This window comes from Myodes glareolus, chromosome 6 (genome assembly GCF_982192425.1).
Source record: "Myodes glareolus chromosome 6, mMyoGla1.1, whole genome shotgun sequence".
NCBI lineage: Eukaryota > Metazoa > Chordata > Mammalia > Rodentia > Cricetidae > Myodes > Myodes glareolus.
The window spans coordinates 9,940,911-9,967,978 of record NC_142031.1 but is presented as its reverse complement, the minus strand read 5'-3'; the positions used below and the strand labels follow the sequence as shown (position 1 = coordinate 9,967,978).

At 37.1% G+C, this 27,068-nt stretch overlaps 1 protein-coding gene across 1 annotated transcript; it reads left to right on the top strand.

Moving 5' to 3' along the window:
• Nucleotides 1-3,367: 3,367 nt before the first annotated feature.
• On the top strand, nucleotides 3,368-27,068 carry LOC148121604 (vomeronasal type-2 receptor 116-like). Its single transcript, XM_087906748.1, has 6 exons — nucleotides 3,368-3,480; nucleotides 5,200-5,491; nucleotides 5,786-6,583; nucleotides 7,873-8,100; nucleotides 14,314-14,437; nucleotides 26,164-27,068. The coding sequence occupies exons 1-6, from the start codon at nucleotides 3,368-3,370 to the stop codon at nucleotides 27,066-27,068; spliced, it is 2,460 nt and encodes an 819-aa protein (XP_087762874.1).

The window sequence follows — 27,068 nt, the reverse complement described above, 5'->3', positions numbered from 1 at the left end:
GATGAGGTGGGTGTTTTGGAGCAGTAGAATTCAGAAAATTTCTGAGATTGGCTTTAATATTCGTTTTCAAGACAATGGAAGTACAAGCTTTGGCTAGATATTTTGGACCTGTCACTTGTGTAGAACAGGCCAAACTGTGAAGCTGCAGGGTTATTGGTAAAGAAAAGTCCCCAGACTATCTTGATACAAAATATACAGCTTTAATAAACAGAAGTAAGACTTACAACAGCTTACACCAGAATCCAACCAATCCGTCCGGACGCAGGAGTCAGGCGAAAAGAGAGCTAGCAGAGCGCGTTTGCTAGGTTTATAGGCAGGCTTTTGCCTGAGGGCTGCATGCCCTGAAAACAGAATATGATTAGCTGAACTCCCCTATCAAAACTGTGTGTGCTCTATGTTGCTCAATTGCTCTAAACATGAAACTGCTTTTCCCTGACATGGACTTTCTGATACAGTGCCCAGTGTGGAACCATGAATTCTGACTTTCTGAATCCTCCTGAAACAATGATGCATGTTTCACTGTGAATCATCTAACGAATTAAACCAACATCCTTTATTTATTTGTTTTTATTGAGCTCTATATATTTTTCTGCTCCCCTCCCTGCCTTTTCCCTCTCCCCTTCAGTCCTCCCCCACGGTTCCCATGCTCCCAATTTACTCAGGAGATCTTGCCTTTTTCTACATCCCATGTAAATTAGATCTATGTAAGTCTCTCTTGGTGTCCTTATTGTTGTCTGAGTTCTCTGGGATTGTGGTTTGTAGGCTGATTTTCTTTGCTTTATGTTTAAAAACCACCTATGAGTGTATACATGTGATAATTGTCTTTCTGTGTCTGGGTTGTCTCACTCAAATAACGTTTTCTAGCTCAATCCACTTGCCAGCAAAATTCAAGATGTCATTATTTTTATCCACTGTGTAGTACTACATCTACTGTGTAAATGTACCACATTTTCCTTATTGATTCTTCAGTCAAGGGGCATTTAGGTTGTTTCCAGATTCTAGCTATGACAAACAAAGCTGCTATGAACATAGTGGAGCACATGCCCTTGTGTTATGATTGAGCATCTTTTGGATAAATACCCAAAAGTGGTATTATTCAGTCTTGAGGAAGGTTGTTTTCTAATTTTCTGAGAAATTGCCACACTGACATCCAAAGGGTTTATAACAGCTTACATTCCCACCAGCAATGCAGAAGTTTTCCCCTTTCCCCACAACCTCTCCAGCATAAGTTGCCATCAGTGTTTTTGATCTTGGCCATTCTTATAAGTGCAGGATGAAATCTCAGAGTTGTTTTGATTTGCATTTTTCTGATGACTAAGGATTTTAAGCATTTCCTTAAGTGACTTTCAGCCATTTTAGATTCGTCAGTTGTGAGTTCTCTGTTTAGGTCTGTACTCCATTTTTTATTGGATTATGTGGGGTTTTTTGGTGACCAATTTCTTGAGTTCTTTGTATATTTTGGAGATTAGACCTCTGTCTGTTGTGGGGTTAGTGAAGATCTTTTCCCATTCTGTAGGCTGTTGTTTTGTCTTGTTGACAGTGCCCTTTGCTATCCAGAAGCTTTTCAGTTTCATGAAGTCCCAGTTATTAATTGTTTTTCTCAGTGTCTAGGCTACTGGTGTGATATTTAGAAAGTGGTTTCCTGTGCCAATGTGTTCAAGTGTACTTCTCACTTTCTCTTTTATTAGGTTCAGTGTGGCTGGCTTTATGTTGAGGTCTTTGATCCATTTGGACAGGAGTTTTGTGCATGGTGATAGATATGGGTCTATTTTCATTCTTCTACATGTTGAAATCCAGTTATGGCAGCACCACTGGTTAAATATGCTTTCTTTTTTCCTTTTGAAATTTTTGCTTCTTAGTAAAAAATCAGGTGTTCAAAGATGTGTGGATTCATAATCGGGTCTTCTATTCAGTTTCATTGGTCCTCCTCTCTGCTCTTATGCCAGTACCAGGCTGTTTTCAGTACCGTAGTTCTGTTGTAGAATTTGAAGTCAGGGATTGTGATGCCTCCAGACGTTCTTCTATTGTACAGTATTGTTTTGGCTAACCTGTTTTTTTTCCATATGAAATTGAGTAATGTTCTTTCAAGATCTTTTGAAGGAGAGAGGGCTCTTTGTTCTGTCCTATCAAGCTGGCTTAACCCTGAAATACCCACACAGAAATTGTATTAATTAAATCACTGCCTGGCCAGTGTCTCAAGCCTCTTATTGGTTAACTCTCACATATTAGTTTACCCATTCTCCATTAATGTGTATCACCACTTGACTGTGACTTATTGGTGTGAGTCTAGCCAGCATTCATCTCTGGCAGGAGAAACATGGCATCTGCCACACTGCCCTTCTTCCCAGAATTCTCTTCTATCTCCCACACTACCTGAGTTCCATACCATCAACTAGGCCAAGGCAGTTTTTTTAATAACCAAAGAAAGCAACACAAATACAGAAGGACTTCCTACACCAGTGGACTGTGAAGAATTTTGCTAGATTTTGATGGGTATTGCATTGCATCTGTAGATTGTTATTGGTAAGATTGGAATTTTTCCTATGTTAATTCTGCCTACCGAAGAGCATGGGAGATCTTTCCACTTTCTGGTGTCTTCTAAAATTTCTTCTTCAATTATTAAAATTTCTTGTCATACAAGTCTTCCACTTGTTTGGTTAGTTACTCTGAGATATTTTATGTTATTAGCAGCTATTGTGAAGGGTGTTGATTCTCTGATTTATTCTCCAGCCTTTTTATCATGTATTTACAAGAGGGCTACTGATTTTTTTAAGTAATCTTGTATCCTGCTACATTAATGAAAGTGTTTATAAGTTGTAGAAATTCCTTAGTAAAATTTATGGGACTGCTTATGAAAACTATCATATCATCAGCAAGCACTGAGAATTTGACTTCTTTTTTTCCAATCACTGACATCATTTCTTAAGGTGTTGACTTAAACACATTGGTAAGGCAATCATGGGACCTAATTTTCAAAACTGGCACAAAAAAATGAGTGATGTCATAAATACTAGCATAATTGTCCTTGTATATATTTAGAAACAAAATTTCATCCATGTTTTTTGGAAATCAGATGCAGAGCCCCAGGGATGAAAGAGTCAATGTTTTCTCAATGGATAAGAAAACATCTGCCCACGTTTAAAAAAAAGGATTCGTGAATGCTTTAGTATTTTCTCATTTGGCCACAGAAATAAAAGCAGGTGGCCATACCCAGGTGCTAATTTGATGTGCTGATCCACATGACCTGTCATAACTCAACTTCCCAGGCTTAGAGCAGAAAATCATGCTGACTTTGGTTTTCTTCTTCTTTCTCCAGAACATTTTATCTCAGGAGGCCAGTTTCATCCATCCCAAGTGCTTTTGGAGAATGAAGCAGAAGGAAGAGTATGATAGAGAATCACGACCACATTATACCTTTTTAATTTTCCCAACAAATTTAACAGATGCTTCTGTGTATTGCCGAGATACTTTGTATGGAATGTAAGTGCCTTTGTATTTTCTATGTAAATGTCATCATGGATATTCCATGAGGGATCAAGAGGGTGAACATCTGAACAATGCCTTGAATCATCTGCCCTGTTCTCCCAACCTACACCCCAACAAACAACACTACATTCTTTTAGAGACCACATGATATTCTTCTACTTTTTATTTTTTCCAGAGAATGTTCTATTTTTCTCCAGGTTACCCTCCAAATTTCCAGACTGGGTGCTGTGTGAAGAAGTACTCTATACCTATTCCATCACATATAGCCTGTCTCTTTGCTGTTTCCACAGCACAGTAGCAGGTGATGCCTAATCTCAAGATAGTTAGTGTTTGAGATTCACAAGTTCTAATCTTAGATTCTTGTTGCATGTGGCTGAAATTTTCAATGATATAATTTCTGTGTGGTAATAAAGAATATTCTAAAACATTTATTTTGAAAATATATAGATAAATGTCTATTTTCATACATAAAAACACCACAGTGGTACAGTTTCTAAGTGGTAAAGTGATAATATTTAATTTTGAATGAATTATTCAAAATGAAAACGTCTGTTTGATGTTTAATAGTCAGATGATAGGCAAAGAGTTAGGAGGAAACAACCATTTTTATTCTTTCCATACACAGAAACACAAATTGGTATCATTCTCTTCCAAATGACTCATGACCCCATTTTATCCCATAAATCTCCAAAAATATTTTCCATACAGTTTACAACTAAGGTCTTCTATTTGGCAAACATCTAATACTGGCACATACAAATCCCAGAAGAATACCAATGTTGTGTTAGATTAACTGGAAAGATGTCTGGAAAGATATTTTCCAGAAGAAAATTTATGCTATTGGGATACACTCAGTGTGAATATATGGTATACCGGTATAAACATAAAATAGGTGAGCAATATTAGGGAGGAATTACATACCCTGAATTTCTTCACTCAGGACCTGGAGCAGGTATAGCCCCATGCCTTTGACGTGAGTCTAGTCTACAACAAAAAAATCATTCAAAACCATGGAATCCATTTATTATTTATGGCCTAAATGTGCATTAATACTGTCTATGTACACAGACGCATACAGACATACATATTTACAAAATACATCTCTGGTATTTGAATACATTTAAATATATATCTTTAAAACGATTTAATGCCTGAAAAAGATAATCAAGAAACCAAAAATAAAAAGATGAAGATGTATAGGTTGGGATATGTTAAGTATATTGCCCAATGAATATAAATAATTATAAGTAGAAGAGCCAAATATTGCCCATACTATTTTACACACATCAGACATTTTGACTGCCTTAGCCAATTCAGTTAATTTCACAGAAAATTCAGTAAATCCAATGGTTCACACATCACATGCATTTTTTATTGTTCAATAATTTAAGAATGAAATCATGACCAGGTTTACTCTTTGGTCAAAGCCTGTGGCCTTATCTTTACCTTCTGAGCAAGCACTCAAGAGATGCATAAGGGTCTTTGTAAATGATGATGATGGCACAACTTCTTTTTGGAGATGCACTATCATAAAATTTTAAAGTTTTTTCAAGCTTCCATCTTCTCATGTCATCTGAACATCACAACGCAGAAGATACCTTTCAAACATTGGGGTGGCAGTGGTTGGGAATACCATTCAGTACAGATAGTCCTGTATTGATTGTAGATTTCTGTAGATCTCTGTCCTATTAAAATCTTTATCATTTTTTGCAGAGAACCCATGGAAAAATATAAGTTTGAATTGGCCTTAAGTTTTTCCTTGGATGAAGTCAACAGGGACCTTAATCTTTTAACAAATAATTCATTAATATTCTACCCTCAGACAAGGCATTGTACGAGTGTGTCACAATCAGAAGATTGCCTTCCAATTTTGGTCGTCATTCTTGGTAGTTATCCTAATTATAACTGTCAACAAGAGAAGGGATGTTTAGTTTTGATTTCAGGACCAAGCTGGGTAGGATCATCTAAAAATTCAAAACAACTGGACTTACACATTTCTCAGCAGGTGAGGTTTTGTGTGGTTGTGGGTTTGCAAGAAATCCTGTCTCCATTCGTGCCATTCTCAGTGCTAAGAAAAGTGTGAGGATGAGACTGGACTTACACTTATGTCAAACTGTGTTGTCCATGGGTATTATTCAGATACTTTGGGGGCCATCTGTATTGATTTTTTTGAAATAGAGATGAGGAAAGGAGTAACAGGAAGAGGGTGTTTCAGAACTCTTTGCAGAAAGAGGGTGTTTAACAAGTCCTGAGGAGTGCATGATACCTCACAATGCTCCCTGTTTCCTCTGTTTCCTAGTTCCTTCAACTTACCTTTGGACCCTTCCATCCTACCCTGAGTGATCATGAACAATTTCCTTTTCTGTATCAAATGGCCCCTGAGGACACATCTCTACCCCTGGCCGTGGTCTCCCTCATACTTCACTTCAGCTGGAACTGGATTGGGCTGACCATCTCAGACAATGATCAGGGTATCCAATTTCTCTCATATTTGAGAACAGAGATGGAAAAAAATACTATCTGCTTTGCCTTTGTTAACATGATTCCGCTCAACATGCATTTGTACGTGTCAAGAGCTGAAGTGTATTATAACCAAATCTTGACATCATCCTCAAATGTTGTTATCATTTATGGTGATACAGATAGTACTCTAGCTGTCAGCTATAGAATGTGGGAATCTCGAGGCATACAGAGAATGTGGGTCACCACCTCACAGTGGGATGTCATTATAAGTAAGAGCGATGTCTCACCTGAATTGTTCCATGGGACTCTGGCATTTGCACACCACCATGCTGATATTTCTGGTTTTAAAAATCTTGTCCAGAGTGTGAACCCTCTCAAATACTCAGATGAACACCTGGCAGGGCTGGAATGGATGAACTTTAACTGTGGAGTCTTGGCTTCTATGTGTAAGTCACTGAGGAACTGTTCATTCAACCGCTCATTGGAATGGCTAATTGCACAAACATTGGACATGGCTTTTAGTGATGACCTTTATGACTTATACAATGCTGTGTATATTACAGCCCATGTCTTCCATGAGACATTTTTTAAGCCATTGGGCAATCAGGAAGTACGCCATTCTAACTGCTTGAAGGTGATATTTTTATTTGATGATAGTCATTGTTTCTATATCAGTCTTTACTAGAGTCTTATCTGTCCCATTCTTGTGGGTTAAGATTTATTTCTCCAAATAGGAAGATTTTTGAACATTTTTCCTTTGAGGAAATAAATTTAGAAATTTGTAAAAATCTCAAATGCAAAAGTTGTGGAGTGGGAGACACAGCTTATCAATGAAAATCTGTGATTCTGTTACAGAGACCTGAATATCATCACCCCTGCTCTAATGCTGGAAGTGTAAGAGTCTTCTTCATTAATCCTCTCCGTCATAAAAAGATGAACTTTTGTTCCTTAATTGTCAAATATGTGGTAATCAGTGTAGGGGATGGTTTGCACAGGTGTTATAAACTGATTCTGCCCCAACTCTGGGTTCCAGAAAACTTATATATGTTTGAATGCATGGTTCTTATTGTGTAAGGGTAAATATTTGGGTGTTTCTCTATATTTCTGGGTATATCTGTTTTGACGCTAAATATGTGTTTCTATCTATCTGCATATCTTCCTATCTGTATTAGTGAGAATTAATTGGTCTTGTGTCAATATCTTTCTCTACGGGTGTGCTTCTGTGTGTCTCTCCCTATGTGTATTTGTCAGTGCATGTGTCTATGTTCCCACGTGTTTGATTTGTCTGTTTTGTGGTTGTGCTTGCTCTTATGCATATCTGTGCTCTGTGTATGTGAGTGTTTTAGTAAATGAGTTGTGCATATGTATATATGTGTTTCTGTTCCTCTGTATGTGTATCTGTCTTTGCGTTTGAGGATAAATTAGTCTGTGTCAATGTCTCCCTGCATGGCTGTTTATATCTGTATATGTCTCCTTGTGCATATTCATCCATGAGTTTGTTAGCATGTGTGTGTGCTTGTATACATTTCTGTGGGTTTCTCTTTCTCTGTGTCTGAGTATGTAAGCCTGTCTCTGTGAGTCTGTATGTTCATATTCCTTCTTGGCTTCAGGTGTATGCATGTGTAAATAGTATGTGCCTGTTTTATGTATGTATCTATGTATGCATATGAGTCTGTGTGTATGTGTTTGTGAATATTTAATAGTTACAATTGGTGTTTTCATGTATGCCTGTGCTTATGTTTGATAGCTCCTCTGATAGAAGTAAAATTCTAGGACCGTTATTATATTTCCATTTTTCTACTTGCTTTCATTGAGATATCTCACCTGGGCACCTTCAAAGAAGTTGCATTTAAGATGAAATCAGATATATTTTCTGACTTCAAGGAAGGGCACATTCACTAAAGAATGCTGCCTGTCTTTCAGGTGAAGTCCTTACTTAGGAAGACCCACTTCACTAATCTAGTTGGGGACAGAGTGATTTTGAACCAGAAAGAAAAACTGCAGCCAGAGTATGACATTTTCCAGATTTGGAATTTCCCAAGTGGTCTTGGACTTAAGGTGAAGATAGGAATGTTTAGCCCATATTTTCCACACGGTCAACAGCTCCATTTATATGAAGACGTTCTAGAGTGGACCACAGGAAGTAGACAGGTAGGTCTGACCTAATGAACTGATTTACATTACACAGCAGTAACCCTGTCACGTGGATCCACCTGTGCTTCCATGTAACTTAGTAAAAGTAGATTGACACTTTAGGAGCCATTTTCTAGCCTCCTATAATGTTTCTTCTTTTTACTTTTTTTTTTGAAGTGACATTTATTAATTGTTTCAGGATTTTAGACATGAATACTGTGATTTTTATCATGCTAGAACATGTTTGTAGCTTTTAAAATAAATATACAACTGGTGGTTATCACTATTTAATCTTCTTTCCTGCAATTCAGAAATTTTCTGTTGGTCCATTTCTAATTACTACACAGAGGTTTTCCTCTTTTCTGCCGACCCACTGATACAGATGCTGAAAGACTGAGACTAATTGTAAGGCAGGAGTAAAGTAAACATATACAAATCATTCATTTTTATTATTTAATTTGCTTTAAGTATTTTTGCCAACGGGTTCTAAATTGCCAATGAATTGACATAACATTTTTGATCCATTTAAAAACCTTATGAATTGTAACCTTGTTTTTTTTCTTTCTTTCCTTTTCCTTTTCTGTGGGTATGAGTGTTTGTCTGCATGTATTTCCATGTAGTACTGAAATGTTTGATGCATATGCATGTCAGAACAATTATTTGGAAAACTGGACACAGCATGGTGCCACACAGGAGAACTAGAAGTCATGCTTGAGCCTATTCACGAAGAGAAATTTTTATTGACGACTGTGTCATTTTTTCTAGCCCTGATGTTTACCTTGTGTAAGAAATTGCTCACTAGTGGAACATTGCTTGGTCCCATTAATTGTTTCACAGTTCATTCATGCAAACAAGTGTGTATCTAGTTTCCTTATCTGTGTGGGTAGGGTGTCAGAGACCAGCTTCAACAATAATACTACTTCCAGGGTAGGGGTTTGGGGATCAAAAGAGTTAGTAAATAATATAAAGACTTGAGTAAAAGTAATAGAGCAGAAAAAGAGGATAGTATTGGGAGGGTGTTCCAGTGAGTACTGAAAAGCTCTTGCATTTAATTTTCTATACAATTTTATACTCGAGTACAATAGAGGGAAGAAGCGGAAATACTGCTTTAACATGATACAAAGGACAGGTAGGACAGTTACTGGCTTCAGTATTTTGAACCATCAACCAATTGATCCATGAGAAAAATATTCTGTTGTTTAAGCAGTGAATCCATCCTAGATTCACCCAAATATACTGATGGCAGTCACTCCCAAGGTCCAAATCTCCTATTTCAAAAGAGGGAGAAGAAGTATGCTTGAATATCCTGATCACTGGTCAGAGTGGAGTTGATCCAACTCTATAAGCCTCCTTAATGACAAAGTACCAAGGAACCACAACCTAGGGTCAGGCTGTGTTGCCCTGGTTGTTGTCAATCATTTTGACCTTCAAACTCTCTGACATTGACATTCAGACAAGGTGGAAATAAGCTCAGATGTCTGGGCCTCAACAATTTCTCCCAGTTTATTAATTTTAATAAAGCCAAAGCTTCTGGTATTGGACAAATGACTGTGCCTGCCTTAGGTGAATGCTTTCCCTATTTCCAGACTTACCCATCTTCGGTACATGGTTACAATCATGCATGCCCATGTCTTAGATGCCTGATGCAGGGAGAGGATCAGACCCATCTCTGTCTGATGTGGGGTTAGTAAAGAAGATAGTTTCCTATTCTGTAGGCTTTTATTTTGTCTTGTTTACCATGTCCTTTGCATTACAAAAGCTTTTCGGTTTCAGGAGGTCCCATTTATTAACTGTTTCTCTCAGTATCTGCACAAGCACATACCTTAATTTGCTAAATTCTGCAATGTGAATAACATTCATTTGCCATAAATGATTAGGAAGTAGTACTCAGAGATTTACATCCTGATGAGATACAGGGAAATTCTGCGAACATATATCACATTACTTAATGATTTGGCAAGCAGCTTTTCTTGTTAATCTAAATTGTTTTCTTTAACTTCCATTATTTTGAAAATGCAGAGCATATGATTGCTCAGCAAGATCAACCTGAGATAAATTGATTTTGTTTTTGGAAACTTATGATCTAAGGCATTACCTTCAACGAGTGAACCAGGAAGATGTAAATGCACTCTAATATACCTTATAAAACATGGCCATTTTCTTTGTTGTACGGAATTTTGAATTTGCTGGATTAGCATTTTAACTGGCTTATTGCTAGTACCAATGCATAGTATGGTTTCTAGGACTTGAAGACCATTAATATATATTGACTGTCAGTCTATACACTAAATGCCTTATCTCCAAATAGCTAAAACGCTATAACAACAACTCCCAGCTCAAGTGTTTGAGTAAAGGCCAGTTCTTTTCATACTACATGTTCTTCTCCATAAGCAACATATGCTACTTTTCCATTGGAAGAACCATCTGTACAAATTAACATAGCCTCCTTTAAGGGATCTTTTGCTACAATATTAGGGAAAAGAAAGGAATATAGTTGTGTGAATTGCAGCAATGGATCAGCTGGGAAAATATGATTAATCTGGCATTCAAATTGACCTAACAAAATTGTTCAAGCATCACTACTTTGGAATAGCCAATCAATCTGTTTTTCAGTATAAGGAACTTGATCACAGCAGGTTCTCTGCTAAGATATCTCTTAGATCTTATCCTGCTCTTCTATGCTAAGCAAGCAACTGCTTCAAAAAGGGGGGGGGGGGTGGGGTTAATACCTTAACTGGTGAAATGAGAATGTTTAGTCATAAAAGCAGATTGTCTTGCCATAATTCTTCTGTTGGGTAAGTTTGTAGGTAATAAACAGTCTTGCCAAGGTTTAGCATAATTAATACAACGTGCTTGCTGTTTCTGTGTAGCAGACTCTATCTGCTTGTGGACCTCTCTGGCAGGTTCTGTAAGCTATTTAGTAGAATTTGGATCACTGATCCCTTTCATACTTTCACTAAGTGATTCAAGGTCTTCCATTGGATATTTTAACTAAGGTCTCAGACATCAGAAGTTTTCCTAAAATTTTGTAAACTGTCTTTCTTTTATTATGGAGGCACTTTATTTTTTATTGATATTATTGAGCGGTACACTTTTTCTCTGCTCCCCTCCCTGCTTCTCTACTCTCCTTCAACCCCCACCCAGGGTCCCCATGCTCCCAATTTACTAAGGAGATCTTGTCCTTTTCTACTTCCCTTGTAGATTACATCTATGCAATGTCTCTCTTAGAGTCCTCATTATTGTCTAGGTTCTCTGGGATTGTGATATGTGAGCTGGTTTTCTTTGCTTTATGTTTTACAATGACTTATGAGTGAGTACATGTGATAACTGCCTTTCTGGGTCTCGGTTACCTCACTCAATATGATGTTTTCTAGCTCCAGCCATTTTCCTGCAAATTTCAAAATGTCATTCTTTGTCTCTACTGTGTAGTACTCCATTGTGTAAATGTACCACATTTTCCTTATCCATTCTTTGGTCGAGGGGTAGGAAACTTTATTCCAAGTTCCAAGTCTGCCTACCTGACAGGCTTAACTTTCCCATTTACATTTTCACACACTTGACTGACCTGAAACTGCAGCTCCCAGAAGCTACTTTTGATGTAGCTATGCTATCAGGGTGGGCACCAGATTTTGAATTCTGATGAAGCTGGGCTGCGTGGCAGAGTACAAGGCATGCTCTCCACTGCTTGGCTGTGTCCTACATTGGACTTGAGACCAGCAGGTTCTGGGTTATGATAAGCTTTTGTGTCTGGGTGGTGCACAGTCCATGTTCAGTGGTCTTGCCACAGACTGTGGCCAGCTGGCAAATTTAGCTTAGGTTCTCTGATGCCTGCCATTGCAGCAGCTCTGAGACTGCCAAGGAAGATAACATGCTTAGGCTGATATATCCATGTAGATTTCTTAATTACCTCGGCCTTTTTATTTTAAAATTAGGAAAATGGTCCTGAATCCTTTCCTCTGTTAAAAGACATAGATTTATGTATTTAGACACCTTGGCTAATGGACCAATTAGCCTCTAGTCATTTCTGCTGACTGACCAGGTTCTGGCATTGACTGTGGGAGGTATATCCCCTCGAATTTTCCGTCTCATGCATATCCTGGCTCCATCACACAGAACAGCATGGGTCAGACTCAGCTGGTTATAGTGTGTGTGTGCGTGGATTGCCCGAATCTCAGGGGTATCCCAGGTCTTTGTCGGGACACGCCATGTATTCCCTTCATTTTTTCCTACTGCTCAGCAGCTGCAGAGGTTGTGCCTCAATAAGCACAGTTTTGCAGCACTGCCTTGGTGGCAAAGGCATGCCTTGTTCCCCGCACATGTATGTTGGATTCTTTCACCACAACAATACTGGTTGCTGGGGCTCCCTGACCACAGCATTGTTATTTGCTGAGGGTAAGTGAGAGCCAACACTTTGGCCTCTTCATGTCCCAGAGCAAATCAGAGATGGAGGAAGATATCCACCAGCTGAGTAGAGGAAGTGCATTGTTTAAAATATCTACAAACTCTCAAAATCTCTGCATTTGTTTATGCTTTAGCCCAGCTCCTCTGGCTATCAAAATATAAACAAGTAAGTGTACAGACAGTTGAATACAATTTTCTTGTTCCGAATATACAATTATTACTTACAAATTTCACTCCCAATATTTTCCCCAACTTCTCTTCCTTTCTTATCTATTATTACTTATTTCTGAGTGTTCAACACTCACCTCTCCCCCTGTAGTGCAATTTTCTTCGTGCATGGTCCTTCATGTACTCCCATGTATGCTGGCCACAATTCTGTGCATTTCAGGCTTCACCTGTTGCCCCACATCTTGGCACCATTTGTCAGAGATCAGCTTTGTCAAAAAATAAAACTTGAAAAGATAGGAACTTGGGGATCAGAAAAGTAAGTAATGAATATGAACACATGAGTAAAAATAATAAAACAGAAAACAGAGAAAAGTGTCAAGAGGGAGTCCCAGTGAATAGTGAAATCCCCCTGCATTTAAATTTATTTACAGTTTTATACCCCAACACAACAAAGGAAAGAAAAAAAAGACTGCTTTAACACGATACAAATGACAATTAGAACAGTTGCTTGCCATAATACTTTCAGCCATCACACGATTAATCCATGAGAAATCCATTCTGTTGTTTAGGCAGTGGACCCACCCTAGTACAAGTATCCTGAAGGCAGCCAGCCACTCCTAAGTTCAAACTTTCTATTTCAAAAGAAGGAGCAGAAGTATGCTTCAATATCATGATCATTGGTCACACTGGAGTGGATCTGACTGTATGAGCCTTATTAAAGTCAAAAAACCCAAGCATCCATACCCTAGGTATGTGGTGTAGTCAAAACCAAAATCTGTAGCCCTGGTTGTTGCCAACAATATTGACCAAACTTAAACTTTCTGACCTTTAGACAATGGAAATAGACTCACAGTTTTGGGCCTCCACAGTGGAGATATTGTTAGTAAATAAAATGGGTTTTGAAAATTTATGAATGATATGTTCTATTATGGGTTTTAGGAATGTTATAGATAAGAATTCTCCTGTGGGTGGTTTAAGGTGTCTAATTCAAACTTCCCAACTTCAAAGTGGCTTGAATTTTAAAGGAGTTAACTGCAATGGAGACTTCAAGTTTGATCTGAAGTTACATTTCAGGTAGCCCAAGGAGCATGAAATTTATAGTTAATATTCTTTCTCAGAGGGATGCAGGGGGTCATTCTCAGGAAAAAGGACATTTGTTCTGAAGGTTTAACTACTCAGATACATAGCCATTCAGAGAGCAGCAGTGAAATTTCACATGTGCTCGAAGCAAGCCTCACTTGAGCATCAAGAAAACATCCACTGGAGGAACACAGAAGGTTATGAACTATGCAACTAGTGCCATACTCCCAAATGTGCTAATTTCAAAGCAGAAACAAATGAGAAAAAAATATGAAGACATCAAAGCAGCACAACTCCTAATGTTTAAACAAGAGTGTGTTCAATGACAAAAATTAAGTAGAAAAACCAGTTTGCGTGCTCTGTAATTTTTGTCCAGAGTGAACAACTCATTCTTCCTCCTAAATTTTCAGCCTTGTAAAGCTACTCAACTTTATATTAAATTGTTTCTACACATTTATATATTTTGTCATTCTATTAAATGCCAAGTGAAAAGCTTATTGATATTTTAACATGGTAATTTTAAATAGTTATGGAAAAAATCGGTAACACTCCTGATATCAGCATGTTTCTAATTTTCCTCAGATGCCGCCCTCTGTGTGCAGTGCTGATTGTGGTCCTGGATTTAAAAAGTTCAGGCAGCAGGGAATGGCAGATTGCTGTTTTGATTGCACTCCCTGCCCAGAAAATGAAGTTTCTAATGAGACAAGTGAGTATTTGCTGCCAAGATACATCCTTCACCTTGATCATCCACTCTAACATACATGGAGATGATCTAAGGGTCTAAAAGTCTGCTGCTCAATCAAATATATCACTTTTGTAAGCTAGATTTATTGGAATGTGATCAATATCAATGTCCCTTTAAGTCACACCATATGCTATTACATATATCTTTGATTCATGGAAAACTCATGGCATACATCAGTTTTTCAAAGAAACAGTTCTGGTAATCAAACTGAACAGTGAGGAAATTCTAAACAAGGTCTTTTCTAGTGATTGTTTAACCTACCTCCATGCATGTGTGTGACCCTACAGACATTTATAGGTATCATGCTCATGTAAGAATCTGTAAGGATAAGAGTAGGTCATCAGATCCACTGAACTCTGTTGTGGGTGTGCTAGGAACTAATTGCAAGTCCTCTGCAAAATTAATGAAAACGGGAATAATTGCTTGTACAATTATCAGAAATAGTTGAATATGAGAAAGAAGACTTTAAGCAATATCCAGGGACCCCTTTTTCAAAGGATCAATGTGATTTGTAATCTAGGGAATTATTGATAAGAACTGACAATGATATAAAACATATGAGGAGTACCACAATAATATTTTTATATAAAGCACCCGTTTAATAATGTTACAATTATAGGCCAGTTCAGACACCCTCTCCAGTATTTCTTAAAGTTTTAGCTGGCATCAAATTTTTGGGTTCCTGGGAGATTCACTCACACCAGGTTTCTCTCTAACCCCATAGTTGCCCCCTCTAACAAGATATCTCTTTCATGACAGTTTCTCTCCATTGTGTCCCTAAATATGACTATCTTGACCCCCATATTCCTATCCCATCATCCTCTCCCTTCTACCCACTTCCCCACTTTTCCCAGGAGATCCCATTGACTTCTTCTTCCCATGGAGATCCCTGTGTCCCTACTAGTGTACTCCTTGGTGCCTAGCTTTTATGGGGATGTGAATTGTTTTCTGATTATTGTTTGTTTTATATTTACTATCCACTGATGAGTGAGAACATTCTGTACTTACATTACTGCATCTAGGTTATCTTACTCAGAATGATTTTTTTCTAGTTCTGTCCATTTGCCTGCAAATTTCATGATGTCATTTTTTTGACAACGGAATAATGTTCCATTGTGTAAATGTATCACATTTTCTTTACTTATTTCATATATGAGGACCATCTAGGTTGTTTTCAGGCTCTGGCTATTATTAATAATGTTACTATGAAAATAGTACAGCAAGTATTCTTATGGCATGATTCCTTTGAGAATATGCCCAAGGATAGTATCATTGTGTCTGGAGGTAGATTGATTCTCAATTTTCTGAGAAAGTAATAGATTAATATCCAAAGTGGCTGTACACATTTGTATACACACAAGCAGTGGTGGAGTGTTCCCCTTATTCCACATTCTCTCCATCGTAGATTGCCATTAACATTTTTTATCTTATTCATTCTGAAAGGCGTAAGATGGCATCACATAGCTGTTTTGATTTTCATTTCCCTGATACCTAAGTGTAGTGGAATGGTGCTCATTTGTTTCTCAGCATCCCAGGTCCAAAATAATGACACAAACACTATATTAATTGCAACACTGTTTGAGCAATATCTTAAGCTTATTTCTAGCTAATCCTTACATCTTAAATTAATCCATTTCTATTACTTTATATTTTACCACAAGGCTCATGATTTTTCTGGTCAGGTACCAGGGTGTATATCTTCTTTGGCAGCTACATGGCATTATATTTACCTTGCCTTGTTTTCTCCACTATCTCTGCTTGGAATTGACATATTGTTCTATTCTGCCCTGTCATAGGCTAAAGAAGCCTCTTTATTAAGCAATGGTAATAAAACATTTTCAGTATACAGAGCAAAATTCTACATCACCTCCTCTTTTCTGTCTAGTTAAAAAGAAAGGTTTTAACTTTAACATAGTAAAATTACATATAACAAAACAGGTATCAAGTAAGAATTACAGGTACCACAGTTATATCTACCTTATCTTTTATGATAACTAAGGAAAACTATAATTATAACTATCTCTTATACAACTTCATCAAACACCCCAAAAGGAAGTAATATTACCTAAATTAATAGGAAGTGCATTGTAAGAAACTTTCAAAACTCTAAAATTGACAGAGATAACTGGCTGCCAGGACAGTCACCCAAGTTCTTCAGTAATGGTGCAAAATCGATATTCAGCCTACAAGCTCATATTATCTGGCAGACTTTTCCATCAGGCAGAAAATTTAAATGTCTCTTATGCCTTGTATTGATAAAGTTCATCAGTTTCTTTTTTATGTGTCCTGTAAAATGTCTGGCAGTCTTTTCTATGAAGCAGGAACACTAAAGGACTGTCTCACCTTTTGTTGGTTCATCAGTCATTTTCCTGTGAGTCCTGCAATGCCAGTTCATACAGCATACCATCAAGCAGTCCAGGCAAGAGCAGTTTCTTGCCCAAGTGGCAAACGAACTCCATTAGTAGTCTCTTCAATGCACATAATCCTCTTGAAGTAGATTGGTGTGTCCAGAATCAGATGTGTCTCATGGTTGAAAAAAGGCCTAAGTTTGTTAAAACATTTAAATGCTATATTCTATAGGTTTTGAAAATTGAAAAGAATACCTATTCACATGAAATATATCTCTATACATCTAGAAAACCTAACTAGCATGAGTACAAGCTTGACTATTATAGATACTATCTATTAAGGTATATTTTAAAATATATATTACATTTTTAAATGCGCTACACAAATATGATACTCTAAACAAGAGCAGAAATAAATATAATAAAATTTACCTTAAATTGGTATCAATAAAGCAAGATCCATACCAATGCAAAGCATTCATCTCGATATCATATCCTCTTTAAATGTAAACAAATATTTAGAAAATAAGCGTGTGATTTTCTCCAAATTTCATCCTGCCTGCTTTTTGTTGGGCAAAGAATTTTGATGGTTTATGGAGACCTATGAGAATGTCTTTGTCCATCAAACCACACTATTCTGGAAGGACTCCACAGGTTCTCATACTCTGTGAAAACAAATCAGAACCTCTTTTCCAAAGCAATATATCTTTAGACCCAGATTTTGAAGTCAAAATATCTTTAAAATATATATGTTAGCATGGCATAGCAGCTCATACAAGTAAATGTCTCTGTACTTAGCTCATTCACAGTCAAAATTTCAAATAAAATACAATAATATGCATAATCAGTGCTCACTGTGTATATTCCATTTTTATGTGCCTTGTTTTTCTTACATTTTTACTTTTTTCTAGAAGTTTACTATTTATTTTATTATCCCTACTCCTTTGATCTATGACTGTCTGTACTCTAACATATTATAACCGTCTATACTCTTTCCTCTCTCTCACTCTCTCGCTCTCACTCTCTCTCTTTTTTGCCTACATACACTTATCCAATGATTTCACATATTTAGAGGTGTTTTGTTTTCTGGATTTGTCCTTATTTCATAACTGTAATAAAATCCTGATGGATCACATTATAAAATGCTGTGTAGAATGCCAATGAATAAGGATGTTTTTCCTTTAATTCTTCCCAGTCCACCATGGTGGAGGTCTGTTTAGCATGACTCATAGCCCTATTTTCAGGCATACAAGGGGTCTATGTTGCCATTAAGCAAGTAGCAGTCTGATCACAAACCTCACTTAAATGTTCCATAGCTGGAACTCCCAAAAGAGTCAGAGCCGCTTGTACTGGTGAAAGAGGAAGCCTACTCCTAAAGAAGCCATGCAGGCTTCCCTGCAACTGCTGAGTCAGGGAGATCTCTCTTAGAGTAACCACGGTGCTCCTGCCTGCTGGAAACAAACAGAGCTCAACTAAAAAATGTGACCAGAAGAATCGTTTTTTATTTTGTGTAGAACTCCTTTCCAAAGCATGCTCATGTTTTATATGAATGTAATCAGTCTCATATTGGGCGTCAATCTGTAGAAAGAGACTGCTCATTCATTTTCGGGATGCTCAGAATAGAAATAATCACACAGAAACTGTATTATTTGCAATACCATTTGGCCCATAGCTTAGACATATTTCTAGCTAATGCTTCCATCTTAAATTAACCCATTTCTACTATTTTATATTTTACCACGAGTTTCATGGTTTTACTGGTGAAGTTCTTGGACATCTGTCTCCTTCAGCAGCTACATGGTGTCTCTATGACTCTGTCTTCTTTTCTTCTCTATCTCTGCTTGGAATTTCCTCCTTGATCTATTCTGCACTGTCATAGGCTCAAGAAGCCTCTTTATTAACCAATGGTAATAAAATGTATTTCACAACAAATAGAGAAAAATCCCACATCACCAAAAAAGGTTGAAAAATCCCTTAAATGTATCTTGTGCATTTAAGATTCTTCTGCTGAAAATCCTCTGTTTGTATCTGCACTCTATTTTTAAAAGAGATTATTTGATCTTTTGAAGTTTAGCTTCTTGACTATTTATATATTTTATAGGTTATCCTTCTGTTTCATGTGGGGTTGGTAAAGATCTTTTCTATTCTGTACACTGCAATTTTGTCTTATTGATAGTGTCCTTAGCTTACAGAAGCTTTTCAGTTTCAAAATGTCCCATTTGTTAATTGGTGATCTCAATGTCTGTGCTACTAGTGTTATATTCAGGAAATAGTGTCCTGTGCCCACGTGTTCAAGGCTACATCTCACCTTCTCTTCTATCAGCTTCAGTGTAATTGAATTAATGTTGAGGTCTTTGATTGACTTGGACTTGAGTTTTCTGCAGTGAAATCGATACATATCTATTTACATTTTTCTACATGTCAATATCTAGTTATAACAGTGATACTTATTGATGATTCTTTCTATTATGCTGTATGATTTAGGCTTCTTTGTCAAAAATCAGGCATTTATGGGTGTGTGATTCATGTCACAGTTTTTGATTCAATTCCATTTATTCACATTTCTGATTTTATGCTAATATCAAACAGTTGATACTATATTTCTAAAGTAGATTTTGAAATCAGGGATGATCACACCTCCAGAAGCTCCTTTAGCTTTCCTGGGTCTGTTGTTCCATACGAATTCAAGTATTGTTCTTGCAAAATCTGTGAAGAATTTTGTTGGGAATTTTGATGGAGATTGAATTGATTCTATAAATTTCTCTTTGTAAAATTCCCAATATAACTATGTTAATCCAACGAATACCCTAACATGGGAGGTCTTTCAATTTTTTTCTCTTTCTGACCCCAGATACTTTATATTATTTGTGGCTATTGTGTTGGTTCTGTCTTCTCTGATTCATTTATCAGTCCACTTACCATTTGTATAAAGAGAGACTACCATTTTTTTAGTTAACCTTGCATTCAGTCATATTACTTAAGGCTTCATCAGATGAAGGAGTTCCATGATAAAAATTTTTATGGTCACTTGTGTATTCCAACATATCATCTGCAAATAGAAAAATTTGACTTATTCCTTTCCAATTTTTATCACTTTGAGTTCCTTGTCTTGTCTTATTGCCATAGCTAGAACCTCAAGTATTATATTGAAGAGATGTAGAAAGAGTGGAGAGCCTTGTCTTGTTCCTTATTTTGCTGAAATCACTTTGAGATTCTCTTCTTTTAATTTGATGTTGGCTTTAGCTTTATTTTATTTCATGTTTAATATTTAGGCATGTTCTTTGTATCCCTGATTGCTGTGTGCTCATGTTCCTTGTAAAAATTTGCTATTTGCATTGGTTTAATAAAATACTGATTGGCCAGTAGCCAGGTTGTATGTATAGGCAGGGCAACAAGACTAGGAGAATTCTGGGAAGAGGAAAGTCTCAGTCTCTCTTAACCAGTCTTTACCACAAGCGGAAGAAGCAAGATGAGAATGCATCACTGAGTAAAGTACCAAGCCACATGGATAAACATAGATAAGAATTATGGGTTAATTTAAGTTGTACGAGCCACTTAATAATAAACATGAGTTACTACGCCAACCAATTTATATTCATATAAGCCTCTGTGTGTTTTGAACCCATATGGAACCAGGCAGGACAGAAACATAGCTACACCTGATCTCTCCAGATCTTGTACCATGACAGAGTATTGAATTTCATCACAGGGCTGTTTTAGTATCTAACGAGTTGATCATGTGGTTATTTTTCTTTACATCTGTTTGTATGGTAGATTACTTTGACAAATTTTCATATGGATTTTTGTTTGTTTGTTTGTTTTGAGACAGGGTTTCTCTGTGTCTTAGGAACCTATCCTGGAAATAGCTCTTGTAGACCAGGCTGGTCTTGAACTCACAAAGATCTGCCTGTCTCTGCCTCCCGAGTGCTGGGATTAAAGGCGTGCGCCACCACCGCCTGGCCCAGATTTTCATGTCATCTCTGGAATGAAGGCTACTTGATCACAATGGATGATTTTCTTTGTGTTCTTGGACTCATTTTGCCAGTAATTTATTAAGTATTTTTGCATCAGTATTGACGAGGAAGCATGGTCTCTAATCTAATTTCTTTGTTGCCTCTTTCTTTGGTTGGTTATGAGGGTAACTATGGCCAAATAAAAAGAATTTGCAAAAGTCCTTCTGTTTGTATTGTGCATAACAATTTGAAGAATATTGGTATTAGCTCTTTGGTGAGATTTTTAAAGAATTGTGCATAGAAATCATCCATCCTTGGGGTGTTCTGTAATGGGAGATTTATAATGTCTGTTGCTATTTTCTTATGGTCTTGATTTAATTTTGGTATGTAGTACCTATCAACTAAGGTTTTTTATTTCTTTCAGATTTTCCTATATTTTGCAGTTTAGGTTTTTGAAGTATAATCTAATGGTTCTTCATTTTCATTTCTGACTTTGTTAATGTAGATATTCTATCTCTACCTTTTGGTTTGTATGGATTTGGTTGGTATGGATTGTCTATCTTGTGGATGTTCTCAAAGAAAATACTCTTTGTTTCATTGATTCTTTATATTGTTCTCTTTGTTTCAATTTTATTGATTTCAGCCCCATGTTTGATTATTTTCTGTCATCTACTCCTTCTGCTTGAGTTTGCTTCATTTTATTCTATAATTTTCAGGTGTACTATTAATTTAATAGTGTAAGATTATTTTAAGTTTTTATGTAGCCACTAAGTGCTGTGACATTTCCACTTAGCACTGCATTCTTAGTGTCCCATAAGTTTGAGTATGTTGTGGGTTCATTTTCATTGAATTCTAGAAAGTCTTTAACTTTTTTATTTCTTCCTTGACTCAGCAGTGGTTCAGTTGATAGTAGTCCAATTTCCATGAGTCTACATATAATTTTCAGTTTGTGTTGCTGTTGAACTCTCACTTTACCCCACAGTGGTATGACGTAATACAAGGTTTATTCCATTTTCTTTGTAGCTGTTGAGATTTTATCACAACCAACAATGTGTCAATTTTAGAAAATATTTCATGGGGTTCTGAGAAGGGATATTCTTTTGTGTTTTGGTGAAATATTTCATAGTAGTTTACTAAGTTCTTTTTTTGGAACTTGGTGCTTTTTATTTACAAAAAGAAAACCAAAAAAGAAGAGTCTAAAGCTGACCCACTGGAGACACAGTTCTTTTGAGTCAAAACATCTTTTAGTTCCCTTCTTTCCCTGTTAAGATTCTGAGTGACAGTCCATTGATGAAAATGGGGTGTTAAAGTCTTCCAATATTAACATGTGGGATGTGATGTGTGATTTAAGATTTAAGAATGTTTCTTTTTCAAATGTTGGTGCCTTAGTATTTAGGGGATAGATGTTCAGATTTGACACTTCATCTTGATAGATTTTTCCTGTGATTAAATATGAAATGTTCTTCTTCATATCTTTTGATTAATTTTAGCTTGAATTCTATTTTGTTAGATATTAGGATATATATATCAGCTTGCTTCTGACATCCATTTAATTGGAAAAACTTTCCCTAACCCTTTACATCAAGGTAATGTCTATCTTTGAAGTTTAGGTGTGTTTCATGAATGGAGCAGAAGGATGGATCCTACTTTTAAATCCATTCTCTTAGCCTGTTTCTTTTTATTGGCAAATTGAGTCCATTGATATTAAAAGATCTTGATGACCAGTGATTATTAATTCTTGCAATTTTTTGGGTTTGGTGGTGGCAGTAGTGGTGGTAGAGTGTGTATTTCCCTTCTTTGAGTTTTATTAATTGTGAGATATATATATATATATATATATATATATATATATATATATATATTGCCTGTGTTTTCTTGTAGCTAATTTTCATGGGTTGCTGTTTCTCTTCTAGCACTTTCTGAAGTGTTGGAGTTGTAAATAGGTATTATTTAAATCTGGTTTTCTTATGAAATATCTTGCTTTCTTCATCTTTGGAGATTGAAATATTTCCTGCGTTTAACAGTTTGGGCTGGCATTTGTGATCTATTAATTTTCATAAAACATCTGTTTAGGACCTCTGGCTTTTAGGGTCTCTATTGAGAAGTCAGGTGTAATTCTGATTGATCTGCATTCATATATTGCTTAGCCTTTTTCATTTCCTTCGCTTAAAATTCCTTCTTTATTCTGTGTACTGTTTGGTTATTATGTGGTTAGGGGACTTTCTTGGTCTAGTTTATTTCATGTTCTATAAGCTTCTTGTACTTTTATGGTCATGTCCATGTTTAGTTTGGGAATGTTTTCTCCTATAATTTTATTTTCCATATTTCTATGAATATGTGTTCTCTGTCTTTGAGCATGGATTCTTCTCCTTCTTCTTAGGGCTGATCTTTTCATGCTGTCTCTGATTTCCTGGATGTATTATGTTAGGAATTTATTGGATTTTACAATTTCTTTGACTTATGAATCCATTTCCTCCATTGGGTCTTTAAAGTCTGTGATTCTCTTTTCTATTCCTTGTATCCTCTAGGTGATTATTAAATCAGTAGTTTCTGTTCACTTATCCAGATTTTCCATTTCCTGAATTCCCTTTGTCTGTATTTTCTTTATTGTTTCTATTTCAATTTTCAAGTCTTGAATGGTTTCCTTCACCTGTTTGATTGCTTTTTCCTTTATTTTTTGTCTCTTTTAGGATTTATTGACTTCTCCTAATTTTTTGTTTGTCTTTTCTTCAAATTCTTAATGGTAATTTTCATTTTCTCTTTGAGAGCCTTTATCAACTTCATAGTGTTATATTAAGGCTGTTTTCTAGTGTTTCAGCTGTATTGACATGTTCAGATCTTAATGTTGTAGGATCACCGGTGATCCAATATTGCACTTTTAGTTGTTGAGAGAATTCTTGTTCTGGCATTTGCTCATCTCTTCTTCAAACATGTGTGGGTTATGTCCGTGCCAAAATAGTCTGTGTTTCTAACTGGTATAGTTTGTGTTTGTGCCTCTTCTTCCAAATGCTGTGGTTTGCATCTGATTCTCTATAGTCTTGTAGATATAAAGGACACTACTGGCTATTGAGTAGATGTTCAAATACCTGCTTTTCATCTGATGGGGACTGCACCACAGCAGTGAAGTTCCACCAGTGTTAGGGACAGGGTTCAGCTATCTTGCTGATTCTTTTTCCAAAAGACATGGCTTTTAGCTTTGCACTATATAGTGTTCTGGCCTTGCAAAGGAAGGCTGCCCACAAGGAGGATGTTCATGGATGTGGGGGTTTGTGGTGGAGTGGGTCTTTCATGGACAGAATATAATGTTTAACAGTAGTTTTGGTGCAGCCCGGAGTCTGGTCTTACATCTGCTTGTCAACTGGTAGGGAGGCACCAAAGCAGTGGAGTTCCACCAGTGGTTAGAGCATTGCCAAGCTGCCTTGCTGGTGCTGCAGTGGGAATTGGAAAAGCATGTCATATGCCTGGAGTTTTAATTAGGCTGTGAATTTTGAGATGGTCCAACTTGGAGCCTGATCACTTATCTGTTTATTTTTGATGGGTGTGGTTTGCACCTAGGTTGATGTAGACTGTTGTTGACAGAGGCTTTGTGTCATGCCTGATCCCACAGCTGTTCAGTCCCAAAGAAACACACAGATATATACCTGAATAATAAACTAATTAGCCTAGTAGCTCAGGATGTCTTATTAACTAATTCTTCCAACTTATATTAACTAATACTTTTTATTTGTGTTAGCCACATGGCTTGCTACCATTTATCAATGAGATATTTTCCTTGTGCATCCTGTGCTGGGTGTTGACTACAGACATAGCATATCCTCCTCCCAGAATTTTCCTATTCTGGTCGCCCTGCTTATACTTCCTGCCTGGCCATTGGCCAATTAGCATTTTATGAAACCAACAGAAGTGACAAATCTTTACAAGGTACAAGACTAATGTCCCACAGCAGACCACTGGCATTATGAAAAATGCCTGTATATGGGGAGGATGGTCAGGTGCTTAGGGTTTGGTAAAGAAATATGTCTTGGAGGGACAGGATTCAGTGGGTGGCTGGAGTGGTGGTGCAGCCTGGAGACAGGTCTCTCACCTGCTTGTCAGGTCTTGAGAACTGCTTTGTTGAATAATACTCAGGGGAGCAACAACCATTCTGTCAATGATGACAAAACCAAGGGCATATTTATTTAATTGCTTTACATTTGCAAACATCAAAATTATCTTTATATAGCTTTCATTCCTAATTTTCCCATCTAACTTACTCCATATAAGCCAAATTACCCCCATATTCATGAACTATTTTGTTAGGTTACATGTACACACATAGAACTTAATGATTCTGAAGAGAATCTAGCCAGCCTAAGTATTGCAAACATATCTCTAGCAAACCCTGTCCTTCTCTTGCCTTGCTATAAACCATCAGATTACTAAGGTATCTTGACTATAATTTGCCACCATAAGTTCATGGGGAGTGTTCTTCTTAGGAGGATTGGCCTTGTTGGAGATGGTGTCATCTTGTTGCATGAAGAAGGCCAATGTGGAGAGAGTTTGAAGTCTCATATATTCAAACCACAAGCAGTATATCTGTTTACTTCCTGTTGACTATGGTTCAAAAAATATGAATTCAAGTCTCCTTCTAACGCACCAGGTACAACTGCATTCAACCACATCCCACCATAATGATAATGGATTGAACATCTTCGTTATAAGATACTATATTAGATGATTTTCACTGAAGAGTTGCCATGGTTATCATTTCTCTTCAAAGCAGTATAAGACCTAAGATAATGATATTGCTAAAGCTAGCCAATGAATAAGTTCCATTACCTTATTCAGTCACATCAATCTCCTGAGATGGATTATCATTGTCCAGCTATCAATGAATGAAGTCAAACTAGCAAAAATTACCTTGTGACCATCCCAGTTTAACTAATAATAAAATTAAACACTTCATCCTAAAATGGGGTAACCCTTTTACATTTATAAATTGCCATTTTAATACACTTTGTGCCTGTTTCTATTCTGTCCATAGGAAGATCTTTGCCCTCCCTGCACAGCTGCATAAAAATATCCTCCTCCTCTCCTTTGTTCTTTTCTCTTATCCCTCATCCTCTATCTCCTGAATTTCTGTTACAAATAACTGTGTTTTCTTTGAAACATGAAAAAAATAGCATCATTAACAAGCATTTATTAGACAATAAAATGATTGCCTGGTTTCATTCCACTAAGAGCAATGAATGCATACTATGGAATGGAAGCATTCCTATGCAGCAATATCTTTAACTACCTCCTGGGGAAAGGTGCAGACATTGCAATGTTTCTCAACAAACATATTTGAAATTTCCTGTCAAGAAAATTCTCAAGCTGCACTAATCATAACCTTTTTCTCCATCAGATGTGGATCAGTGTGTAAAGTGTCCAGAGGACCAGTATGCCAATGAAGAACACATTTATTGCATTGACAAAACTGTGAGCTTTTTGAGCTATGAAGACCCCTTGGGGATGGCTCTGACCTTGATAGCATTGGGCTTCTCTGCACTCACATCTGTGGTTCTTGGGGTCTTCATGAAGAACCATGACACACCACTTGTGAAGGCCAATAACCGGAATCTCAGCTACACCTTGCTCGTCTCACTCATCTTTTGTTTTCTTTGTCCCTTACTTTTTATTGGCTATCCAAACACAGCTATGTGCATCCTGCAGCAAATCACATTTGGAGTGGTATTCACTGTGGCTGTCTCCACTGTGTTGGCCAAAACAGTTACTGTCCTTATGGCTTTCAAAGTCACAACACCTGGAAGAAGAATGAGATACTACCTGATTTCAGGGGCACCCAACTTCATCATCGCCATCTTTACCCTCATCCAAATTATTCTCTGTGCAATTTGGCTGGGAGTTGCTACTCCATCAATTGACATCGATGACAAGAATTACCATGGCCACATAATTGTTGTGTGTGACAAGGGCTCAATTATTGCATTCTACTGTGTTTTGGGATACCATGGCTCCCTTGCATTAGGGAGCTTCATTGTGGCTTTCTTGGCCAGGAATCTCCCTGACACTTTCAATGAAGCCAAGTTTTTGACATTCAGCATGCTGGTGTTCTGCAGTGTCTGGGTCACCTTTCTTCCTGTCTACCATAGCACCAAGGGCAAGGTCATGGTGGCTGTGGAGGTCTTCTCCATCTTGGCCTCCAGTGCAGCCTTGCTGGGATGTATCTTTATCCCCAAGTGCTACATAATTTTGTTAAGACCAGAGAGAAATTCTCTTCAAATGTTAAAGAAGAAAACATCTTACTGA

Coding starts and splice junctions, on each gene's coding strand:
- LOC148121604 (XM_087906748.1), top strand. CDS start 3,368: ATGAAGCAGAAGGAAGAGTATGATAGAGAATCACGACCACATTATACC. Junction 5,492..5,785: donor ACTTACACATTTCTCAGCAG/GTGAGGTTTTGT, acceptor TCTGTTTCCTAG/TTCCTTCAACTTACCTTTGG. Junction 8,101..14,313: donor GGACCACAGGAAGTAGACAG/GTAGGTCTGACC, acceptor AATTTTCCTCAG/ATGCCGCCCTCTGTGTGCAG.